This window comes from Catharus ustulatus, unplaced genomic scaffold, assembly GCF_009819885.2.
Source record: "Catharus ustulatus isolate bCatUst1 unplaced genomic scaffold, bCatUst1.pri.v2 scaffold_170_arrow_ctg1, whole genome shotgun sequence".
Taxonomy (NCBI): domain Eukaryota; kingdom Metazoa; phylum Chordata; class Aves; order Passeriformes; family Turdidae; genus Catharus; species Catharus ustulatus.
This window is the reverse complement of record NW_024879516.1, coordinates 996-12649: the sequence shown is the minus strand read 5'-3', so window position 1 is coordinate 12649 and position 11654 is coordinate 996. Positions and strand designations below refer to the sequence as shown.

Genomic DNA, 11654 nt, shown 5'->3' with positions numbered 1-11654 from the left:
CCGGTGTGTCGCCCCCTCCCCAGAAGCAGAGACCCCCGTTCCGGGGCCGCCTGGTGTTCTGCGGGCACGGGACGCTGGAGCGGGACGGGGTCTCGCTGCTGCTCAGCGATGACGGGGGTCGCAGCTGGCACAGGGGGGGGGTCCTGCCCGCCATCCCCTTCGGAGCCCCCCGGCGCCCCCACGACTTCACCCCCGACGAGTGCCAGGTGGGCCGGGGGCGGCGACCCCCTACTCAATTAGGGGAGGGGTCCTGGTTCCCCATTTCGGGGGGTCTCGGTTCCCCCCTCCCCTTTTTTGTTCCCCTTTTCGCATTTCTGGGGGTCCCGGTTCCCCATTTCTGGGGGTCTCGGTTACCCCCTCCCCATTTCTGGGGGTCCCTGTTACCCCCTCCTCATTTAGGGGGGGGTCCCGGGTACCCCCTACTCATTTTTGTCACCCCCTCCCCATTTACGGGGGTCCTGGTTCCCCCCTCCCGATTTTTGTTCCCTTTTCCCATTTCTGGGGGTCCCGGTTCCCCATTTCTGGGGGTCTCAGTTCCCCCCTCCCCATTTCTGGGGGTCCTGGTTACCCCCTCCTCATTTAGGGGGGGGTCTTGGTTACCCCCTCCTCATTTTTGAGGGGTCCTGGTTCCCCATTTCGGGGGGTCTCGGTTACCCCCTCCCCTTTTTTGTTCCCCTTTTCGCATTTCTGGGGGTCCCGGTTCCCCATTTCTGGGGGTCCCGGTTCCCCCTCCTCATTTAGGGGGGGGTCTTGGTTACCCCCTCCTCATTTTTGAGGGGTCCCGGTTCCCCATTTCGGGGGGTCTCGGTTCCCCCATCCCAATTTTTGTTTCCCGCTCCTCATTTCTGGGGGTCCCGGTTCCCCATTTCTGGGGGTCTCAGTTCTCCCCTCCTCATTTCCGTTGCCCCCTCCCCATTTTTAGGGGTCCTGGTTCCCCATTTCGGGGGGTCTCGGTTCCCCCCTCCCCATTTTTGTTCCCCTTTTCCCATTTCTGGGGGTCCCGGTTCCCCATTTCAGGGGGTCTCGGTTCCCCCTCTCCTCATTTTTGTTGCCCCCTCCCCTTTTCTGGGAGTCCTAGTTCCCCCCTCCCCATTTCCGTCGCCCCCTCCCCATTTTTGTTCCCCTTTCCCCATTTTTAGGGGTCCTGGTTCCCCATTTCTGGGGGTCTCAGTTCCCCCCTCCCCATTTCTGGGGGTCCCTGTTACCCCCTCCTCATTTAGGGGGGGGTCCCGGGTACCCCCTACTCATTTTTGTCACCCCCTCCCCATTTACGGGGGTCCTGGCTCCCCCATCCCAATTTTTGTTTCCCGCTCCTCATTTCTGGGGGTCCCGGTTCCCCATTTCGGGGGGTCTCAGTTCTCCCCTCCTCATTTTTGTTGCCCCCTCCCCATTTTTAGGGGTCCTGGTTCCCCATTTCGGGGGGTCTCGGTTACCCCCTCCCCTTTTTTGTTCCCCTTTTCGCATTTCTGGGGGTCCCGGTTCCCCATTTCTGGGGGTCTCAGTTCCCCCCTCCCCATTTCTGGGGGTCTCGGTTCCCCATTTCTGGGGGTCTCAGTTCCCCCCTCCCCATTTTTAGGGGTCCCGGTTCCCCATTTCTGGGGGTCTCAGTTCCCCCCTCCCCATTTCTGGGGGTCCTGGTTACCCCCTCCTCATTTAGGGGGGGGTCTTGGTTACCCCCTCCTCATTTTTGAGGGGTCCTGGTTCCCCATTTCGGGGGGTCTCGGTTCCCCCCTCCCCATTTTTGTTCCCCTTTTCCCATTTCTGGGGGTCCCGGTTCCCCATTTCTGGGGGTCTCAGTTCCCCCCTCCCCATTTCTGGGGGTCCCTGTTACCCCCTCCTCATTTAGGGGGGGGTCCCGGGTACCCCCTACTCATTTTTGTCACCCCCTCCCCATTTACGGGGGTCCTGGTTCCCCCATCCCCATTTTTGTTTCCCGCTCCTCATTTCTGGGGGTCCCGGTTCCCCATTTCTGGGGGTCTCAGTTCTCCCCTCCTCATTTTTGTTGCCCCCTCCCCATTTTTAGGGGTCCTGGTTCCCCATTTCGGGGGGTCTCGGTTCCCCCCTCCCCTTTTTTGTTCTCCTTTTCGCATTTCTGGGGGTCTCGGTTCCCCATTTCTGGGGGTCTCGGTTACCCCCTCCTCATTTAGGGGGGGGTCTTGGTTACCCCCTCCTCATTTTTGAGGGGTCCTGGTTCCCCATTTCGGGGGGTCTCGGTTCCCCCCTCCCCATTTTTGTTCCCCTTTTCCCATTTCTGGGGGTCCCGGTTCCCCCCTCCCCATGTCCGTTGTCCCCTCCCCATTCCTGTCGCCCCCTCCCCATTTTTGTTCCCCCTCCTCATCTCCGTCGCCCCCTCCCCATTTCGAGGGTCCCGATTCTTCCCTCCCCATTTATGTTCCCCCCTCCCCATTTTTAGAGGTCCTGGTTCCCCCCTCCCCATTTTTGTTCCCCTTCCCCATTTCGGGGGGTCCCGGTTCCCCCCTCCTCATTTTTAGAAGTCTCGGTTCCCCCCTCCCCATTTCTGGGGGTCCCTGTTACCCCCTCCTCATTTAGGGGGGGATCTTGGTTACCCCCTCCCCATTTTTGTTCCCCCCTCCTCATTTTTGAGGCGTCCCGGTTCCCCTTTCCCCATTTTTAGGGGTCCTGGTTCCCCATTTCGGGGGGTCTCGGTTCCCCCCTCCCCTTTTTTGTTCCCCTTTTCGCATTTCTGGGGGTCCCGGTTCCCCATTTCTGGGGGTCTCGGTTCCCCCTCTCCTCATTTTTGTTGCCCCCTCCCCATTTCTGGGAGTCCTAGTTCCCCCCTCCCCATTTCCGTCGCCCCCTCCCCATTTTTGTTCCCCTTTCCCCATTTTTAGAGGTCTCAGTTGCCCCCTCCCCATTTTTGTCACCCCCTCCCCATCTCCATCGCCCTCTCCCCATTTTTATTACCCCCTCCCCATTTTTGTTCCCTTTCCCCATTCCTGGGGGTCCCGGTTCCCCATTTCTGGGGGTCTCCATCGCCCCCTCCCCATATTTTTTCTCGCCCCCTCCCCATTTTTTACCACCCCCTCCCCATTTTTACCGCCCCCTCCCCATATTTTCTATCGCCCCCTCCCCAGCCGTACGAGCTGCCCGACGGCTCCATCGCCCCCTCCCCATTTTTATTACCCCCTCCCCATTTTTTTAAGCCCCCTCCCCATTTTTTACCGCCCCCTCCCCATTTTTACCGCCCCCTCCCCAGCCGTACGAGCTGCCCGACGGCTCCATCGCCCCCTCCCCATTTTTCTCGCCCCCTCCCCATCTCCATCGCCCCCTCCCCATTTACTTTTTCTCGCCCCCTCCCCAGCCGTACGAGCTGCCCGACGGTTCCATCGCCCCCTCCCCATTTTTGTCAGCCCCTCCCCATCTCCATCGCCCCCTCCCCATTTTTGTCACCCCCTCCCCATCTCCATCGCCCCCTCCCCATTTTTACCGCCCCCTCCCCATATTTTCTATCGCCCCCTCCCCAGCCGTACGAGCTGCCCGACGGCTCCATCGCCCCCTCCCCATTTTTCTCGCCCCCTCCCCATCTCCATCGCCCCCTCCCCATTTTTGTCACCCCCTCCCCATCTCCATCGCCCTCTCCCCATTTTTATTACCCCCTCCCCATTTTTGTTCCCTTTCCCCATTCCTGGGGGTCCCGGTTCCCCATTTCTGGGGGTCTCCATCGCCCCCTCCCCATATTTTTTCTCGCCCCCTCCCCAGCCGTACGAGCTGCCCGACGGCTCCACCGCCCCCTCCCCATTTATTTTTCACCGCCCCCTCCCCATTTTTACCGCCCCCTCCCCATTTATTTTTCACCGCCCCCTCCCCATTTATTTTTCACCACCCCCTCCCCATTTTTTTACGCCCCCTCCCCAGCCGTACGAGCTGCCCGCCGGCTCCATCGCCCCCTCCCCATTTCCACCGCCCCCTCCCCATCTCCACCGCCCCCTCCCCATTTTTACCGCCCCCTCCCCATTATTTTTACGCCCCCTCCCCAGCCGTACGAGCTCCCCGACGGCTCGATCGCCCCCTCCCCATTATTTTTCTCGCCCCCTCCCCAGCCGTACGAGCTGCCCGCCGGCTCCATCGCCCCCTCCCCATTTTTACCGCCCCCTCCCCATTATTTTTACGCCCCCTCCCCAGCCCTACGAGCTGCCCGACGGCTCCATCGCCCCCTCCCCATCTCCATCGCCCCCTCCCCATTTTTTCTCGCCCCCTCCCCATCTCCATCGCCCCCTCCCCATTTTTCTCGCCCCCTCCCCATCTCCATCGCCCCCTCCCCATTTTCACCGCCCCCTCCCCATTTATTTTTTCTCGCCCCCTCCCCATTTTTACCGCCCCCTCCCCATTTTTCACCGCCCCCTCCCCAGCCCTACGAGCTGCCCGACGGCTCCATCGCCCCCTCCCCATTTATTTTTCACCGCCCCCTCCCCATATTTTCTATCGCCCCCTCCCCATTATTTTTCTCGCCCCCTCCCCAGCCGTACGAGCTGCCCGCCGGCTCCATCGCCCCCTCCCCATTTCCACCGCCCCCTCCCCATCTCCACCGCCCCCTCCCCATTTTTACCGCCCCCTCCCCATTTTTTTGCGCCCCCTCCCCAGCCGTACGAGCTGCCCGACGGCTCCATCGCCCCCTCCCCATTATTTTTCTCGCCCCCTCCCCAGCCGTACGAGCTGCCCACCGGCTCGATCGCCCCCTCCCCATTTTTACCGCCCCCTCCCCATTATTTTTCCCGCCCCCTCCCCAGCCGTACGAGCTCCCCGACGGCTCCATCGCCCCTCCCCATATTTTTTCTCGCCCCCTCCCCAGCCGTACGAGCTCCCCGCCGGCTCCATCGCCCCCTCCCCATTTCCATCGCCCCCTCCCCATTTTTACCGCCCCCTCCCCAGCCCTACGAGCTGCCCGACGGCTCCATCGCCCCCTCCCCATTTATTTTTCACCGCCCCCTCCCCATCTCCATCGCCCCCTCCCCATTTTTTTACCGCCCCCTCCCCATTTATTTTTCACCGCCCCCTCCCCAGCCGTACGAGCTGCCCGACGGCTCCATCGCCCCCTCCCCATTTCTGGGGGTCCCGGTTCCCCATTTCTGGGGGTCTCCATCGCCCCCTCCCCATTTTTCTCGCCCCCTCCCCATCTCCACCGCCCCCTCCCCATTTTTCTCGCCCCCTCCCCATCTCCATCGCCCCCTCCCCATTTTTACCGCCCCCTCCCCATTTATTTTTTCTCGCCCCCTCCCCATTTTTACCGCCCCCTCCCCATATTTTTTCTCGCCCCCTCCCCATATTTTTTCTCGCCCCCTCCCCAGCCGTACGAGCTGCCCGCCGGCTCCATCGCCCCCTCCCCATCTCCACCGCCCCCTCCCCATTTTTTCTCGCCCCCTCCCCAGCCGTACGAGCTCCCCGACGGCTCCGTGGCCCCCTCCCCATTATTTTTCTCGCCCCCTCCCCAGCCCTACGAGCTCCCGGACGGCTCCATCGCCGTGAGCATCCGGAACCAGAACCAGTACCGCTGCCGGTGCCGGATGGTGGCGCGGAGCTGGGACGGGGGGGAGTCGCTGCCCCCCGGCTCGGTCACTCTGGACCCGGCCCTGCCGGACCCTGCGGTGGCCGCGGGGGCGATCGCGAGCCACGGGCTGGTGCTGTTCAGCAACCCGGCCCACGAGAGCGAGCGTGAGTGGGGGGCACAAAATGGGGAGGGGGACATGGGGGGGATAAATGGGGACATGGGGGAAATTGGGGAGGGGGAAATTGGGGGGATAAATGGGGACATGGGGGGAAAATTGGGGAGGGGGACACGGGGGGAAATGGGGACATGGGAGGAAATTGGGGAGGGGGAGATAGAGGGGGAATGGGGAAAATGGGGGGGAATTGGGGGAGGGGGAGATGGGAGGGAAATGGGGGACATGGGGGGGAAATTGGGGAGGGGGACACGGGGGGACATGGGGACATGGGGGGGAAATGGGGGGGGAAATGGGGGGAAATTGGGGAGGGGGACACGGGGGGGAAATGGGGGGAAATTGGGGAGGGGGAGATGGGAGATAAATGGGGACACGGGGGGGACAAAATGGGGAGGGGGACACGGGGGGGATATGGGGAAATGGGGGAAATTGGGGAGGGGGACACGGGCTGGTGCTGTTCAGCAACCCGGCCCACGAGAGCGAGCGTGAGTGGGGGGCGGACAAAATGGGGAGGGGGACATGGGGGGGAAATGGGGAAAATGGGGGGAAATTGGGGAAATTGGGGAAATTGGGGAGGGGGAGATGGGAGGGAAATGGGGACATGGGGGGGAAATGAGGGGGAAATTGGGGAGGGGGACACTGGGGGGATAAATGGGGACATGGGGGGAAAATAGGGGGGGAAATGGGGGGAAATTGGGGAGGGGGAGATGGGAGATAAATGGGGACACGGGGGGGACAAAATGGGGAGGGGGACACGGGGGGGAAATGGGGAAAATGGGGGGAAATTGGGGAGGGGGAGATGGGGGGGAAATTGGGGAGGGGGACACGGGCTGGTGCTGTTCAGCAACCCGGCCCACGAGAGCGAGTGTGAGACACGGGGGGGAAATTGGGGAGGGGGAGATGGGGGGGATATGGGGAAATGGGGGGGAAATTGGGGAAATGGGAGGGAAATTGGGGAGGGGGACATGGGGGGGACATGGGAAAATGGGGGAAATTGGGGAGGGGGAGATGGAGGGGAATGGGGAAAATTGGGGGGGGAAATGAGGGGGAAATTGGGGAGGGGGAGATGGGGACATGGGGGGGAATGGGGTGGGGGAGATGGGGGGGAAATGGGGATATGGGGGGGAAATTGGGGAGGGGGAGATGGGGACATGGGGGAACATGGGGGGGATATGGGGGGGAAATTGGGGAGGGGGACACGGGGGGGAAATGGGGACATGGGGGGGAAATGGGGGGGGAAATGGGGGGAAATTGGGGAGGGGGAGATGGGAGATAAATGGGGACACGGGGGGGACAAAATGGGGAGGGGGCAATGGGGGGGAAATGGGGAAAATGGGGGGAAATTGGGGAGGGGGAGATGGAGGGGAAATTGGGGAGGGGGACACGGGCTGGTGCTGTTCAGCAACCCGGCCCACGAGAGCGAGCGTGAGACATGGGGGGACAAAATGGGGACAAAATGGGGAGGGGGACATAGGGGGGAAATGGGGACTTGGGGGGGGAAATGAGGGGGAAATTGGGGAGGGGGAGATGGGGGGGACATGGGGACATGGGGGGAAATTGGGGAGGGGGACACGGGGGGAAATGGGGACATGGGAGGAAATTGGGGAGGGGGAGATAAAGGGGGAATGGGGAAAATGGGGGGAATTGGGGGAGGGGGAGATGGGAGGGAAATGGGGACATGGGGGGGAAATGGGGGGGAAATTGGGGAGGGGGAGATGGGGACATGGGGGGGAATTGGGGAGGGGGACACGGGGGGATATGGGGGGGAAATGGGGGGGACAAATGGGGGGGGACACGGGGGGAAAATGGGAACGTGGAGGGGACATGGGGGGGAAATTGGGGAGGGGGAGATGGGAGGGAAATGGGGACATGGGGGGAAATTGGGGAGGGGGACACGGGGGGAAATGGGGACATGGGGGTAAAATTGGGGAGGGGGACACGGGGGGAAATGGGGACATGGGAGGAAATTGGGGAGGGGGAGATAGAGGGGGGAATGGGGAAAATGGGGGGGAATTGGGGAAGGGGAGATGGGAGGGAAATGGGGACATGGGGGGGAAATGGGGGGGAAATTGGGGAGGGGGACATGGGGGATATGGGGGGGACATGGGGGGGAAATTGGGGAGGGGGACACGAGGGCAGATTTGGGGTGGGCGGGGCAGGGGCGGGGCTGCGATCCCGGAGACCCCCGGGGGTGCCCCAGATTTGGGGGGGGTCCCGGTTCCCATTTTGGGGAGGGGTCCCGGTTCCCATTTTGGGGGGGGGTCCCGATTCCCATTTAGGGGGGGGGTCCCGGTTCCCATTTTGGGGGGGGGGTCCCCGGTTCCCATTTTGGGGAGGGGTCCCGGTTTGGGGGGGGGGGGGTCCCCGTTCCCATTTTGGGGCGGGGTCCCGGTTCCCATTTTGGGGGGGGGTCCCGATTCCCATTTAGGGGGGGGGTCCCCGTTCCATTTTGGGGGGGGGGGTCCCGATTCCCATTTAGGGGGGGGGTCCCGATTCCCATTTAGGGGGGGGGTCCCGGTTCCCATTTAGGGGGGGGGGGTCCCGGTTCCCATTTAGGGGGGGGGGTCCCGGTTCCCATTTAGGGGGGGGGGTCCCGGTTCCCATTTAGGGGGGGGGGTCCCCGGTTCCCATTTTGGGGGGGGGTCCCCATTTCCCGGTTGGGGGGGCGTGGCCGCAAGGAGATGGGCGTGTCCATGAAGTGGGCGTGTCCCACCCAAGCCCCGCCCCCCAGGCGTGAACCTGACGCTGCGCTGGAGCTTCGACAACGGCACCACGTGGTGGGGGCGTGGCCTGCGCGTGTGGGAGGGGCCGAGCGGGTACTCGGCGCTGGCGGCCTCGCCCCCCGACGAGCTCGGCCACGCCCCCTTGCTCTACCTCATCTACGAGAAGGGGCGGAGCCTCTCCACAGAGAGCGTCTCATTGGCCACCATCAGCCTGGCGGGCGAGCTCTGACCCCGCCCCCCGCGCGCGCAGTAAAGCGATTGGTTCGGACCCGTGTTACGTCATCACTGGGGGGCGTGGCCGGGGAGGTGGCGGGAACCGTCGCCTTGGCGACGCGGCGGGGTGGGCGTGGCTTCTGCCGGGGCTTTGGCGCCGCGCGGGGCCTCCCTGAGGGGGAGGCTGCCCTGAGTGGTGCCTGAGCGGAGGGGCGCAAAGCGGCGGGGCCGGCGCAGGGCACGGCGGGATACGGGGTGGCGCGGGGAGCGGAGGGAGCCCCGGTGTGGCGGAGGGAGCCGCGGTGTGGCGGAGCGCGCCGCGGTGTGGCGGGCGCGGGGCCGCGCGCGGGGCAGGGCGCGCTCAGGCGATCGCCGTGGTCAGCCCGGGTCCTTAGCGTGGGGGCCTGCCGGCGCGCGCGGGGCCGGACCGGAAGTGACGCTTAGCCCCGCCCCTCTCGGTCGCGGCGGTCGCAGCGTTCGGGGTGAGTAGGGCCCGGCCGGCGCCGCATCCGCCGCCATCGCCGCTCCCGCCGCCCATCGCCCGCTCCTCCCGCTCCCTCCCGCCCGCCCCCGCGCCCCCCGCGCCTCCCGCCGCGCCCCGGGGCCGCCGCCGCCGCGCGATTCGGGCCGCGCTCGGGGCCGCCGCCGTTGTGCGCCCCAAGATGGCGGCGCCGGGGGCTCGGGCGGCCGCGATTGGGCGGGAACGGCGCGCGCGGGCGGGGCCGGGGAAACACCGGGAATTTGGGGAGGGGGATCCGTGAGGGGGCTCCGGGACCCTCCCGGGGGTCTGGGGGTGGGCCCGGTACCGGCAGGGCCCGGTGGCCACTCGGTCGCTGCTCACGGGTCTGGGGCCGGCGGTGCTCGCCACGTTCGGGGGTTTGGTGGTCCCGGTGGTCCCGGGGGTGATGTTGGTGGCCCAGGGGTGGCCAGCGGCTCTCAGGGTCCCGTGAGTGGTCACTAGCCCCGGAGCTGGTGTCGGTGGTCCTGTGGGTGGTCAGTAGCCCCGTGGCTGATCCCACTAGCCCCAGGGGTGGTCAGTGGTCCTGTGGGTGGTCAGCAGCCCCAGAGGTGGTCAGTGGCCGCAGGGGCGTTCAGTGGTCCGGTTGGTAGCCCCGTGGCTGATATCAGTAGCCCCATGGCTGATATCGGTAGCCCCGTGGGCTATCAGTAGTCCCAGGGGGGATGTCGGTGGTCCTGTGGGTGGTCAGTAGCCCCGGGAGTGGTATTAGTAGCCCTTGGAGTGGTCAGTAGCCCCGGGAGTGGTATCAGTAGCCCTTGGAGTGGTCAGTAGCCTCGGGAGTGGTGTCAGTAGCCCTTGGAGTGGTCAGTAGCCCCGGGAGTGGTATCAGTAGCCCTTGGAGTGGTCAGTAGCCCTTGGAGTGGTCAGTAGCCCCGGGAGTGGTATCAGTAGCCCCGGGAGTGGTATCAGTAGCCCTTGGAGTGGTCAGTAGCCCCGGGAGTGGTATCAGTAGCCCTTGGAGTGGTCAGTAGCCCCGGGAGTGGTCAGTAGCCCCATGACTGTTATCAGTAGCTCTGTTAGCAATCAGTAGCCCCATGGCTGTTATCAGTAGCCCTGTGGGCAGTCAGTAGCCCCATGGCTGATATCAGTAGCCCCATGGGCTGTCAGTAGCCCCAGGAGTGGTCACTAGTCCTGGGGATGATCTCGGTGGTCCCAGGGGTGACCAGCAGCCCCGGGAGGGGTCAGTGGCCCCAGAGACGATTCAGTGGTCCCGTTGGTAGCCCCATGGCTGCTATCAGTAGCCCCTTGGGCAGTCAGTAGCCCCAGGAGTGGTCACTAGTCCTGGGGATGATCTCGGTGGTCCCATGGGTGGCCAGCAGCCCTGGGAGTGGTCAGTGGTTCTGTGAGTAGCCCTGTGGCTGCTATCAGTAGCCCCTTGGGCAGTCAGTAGCCCCATGGCTGATATCAGTAGCCCCATGGGTTGTCAGTAGCCCCAGGAGTGGTCACTAGTCCTGGGGATGATCTCGGTGATCCCAGGGGTGACCAGCAGCCCCGGGAGGGGTCAGTAGCCCTGGGGCTGATGTCTGTGGCCGCAGCGGGTGGTCAGTAGCCCCGGGAGTGGTCAGTGGCCCCAGGGACATTCAGTGGTCCCATGGACAGTCAGTAGCCCCATGGCTGATAGCAGTAGCCCTGTTAGCAATCAGTAGCCCCGTGGCTGATATGAGTAGTCCCATGGGCAGTCAGTGGTCCCAGGGCTGGCCAGTAGCCCCAGTGGTGGTCAGTGGCCCCAGAGTCGATTCAGTGGTCCTGTTGGTGTTCAGTAGCCCCATGGCTGGTATCAGTAGCCCCATGGGTTGTCAGTAGCCCCATGGCTGATACCACTAGCCTCACCTGGCTATCTGTAGCCCACATGCCCGCCACTAGCCCACATGCCATTCCCTAGCCCCCATGGCCACCACTAGCCCCACATGGCCACCCCGAGCCATTGTGACCATCACTAGCCCCATGTGCCTGCTACTAGCCCCCATGTCCATTCCCTAGCCTGTGTGGCCACCCCTAGCCCTTATGACCACCCCTAGCCCCCTGTGACCACCACTAGCCCCACTAGCCCCTTGTGACCACCCCTAGCCCCCCCTGACCACCCCTAGCCCCCCCTGACCACCCCTAGCCATTGTGGCCACCCCTAGCCCTTGTGGCCACCACTAGCCCCCTGTGACCACCCCTAGCCCTTGTGGCCACCCCTAGCCATTGTGGCCACCCCTAGCCCCCTGTGACCACCCCTAGCCCCCCCTGACCACCCCTAGTCCTTGTGACCACCAGTAGCCCCCCATGCCCATTTCCTAGCCCACGTCCCCGTTCCCCAGCCCTTGTGACCACCCCTAGCCCCCCATGGCCACCACTAGCCCAGGTGACCGCCACTAGCCCCCATGACTATCCCTAGCCCACACGCCCATCCCCTAGCCCACATGGCCACCCCTAACCCTTGTGGCCACCACTAGCCCCCCATGCCCATTCCCTAGCCCACATGGCCATCCCCAGCCCCCTGTGACCACCCCCAGCCCCATGTGAGCTCCACTAGCC

General features: G+C 64.4%; 1 protein-coding gene across 1 annotated transcript; it reads left to right on the top strand.

Annotated features, from left to right (window-relative positions):
- The first annotated feature begins 13 nt into the window (after nt 1-13).
- On the top strand, nt 14-8669 carry NEU1 (neuraminidase 1). Its single transcript, XM_033086822.1, has 4 exons — nt 14-206; nt 3323-3346; nt 5475-5670; nt 8410-8669. Exons 3-4 carry the CDS (start codon nt 5523-5525, stop codon nt 8628-8630), a joined length of 369 nt encoding a protein of 122 aa, XP_032942713.1. The 5' UTR covers nt 14-206; nt 3323-3346; nt 5475-5522; the 3' UTR covers nt 8631-8669.
- Nucleotides 8670-11654: the final 2985 nt, after the last annotated feature.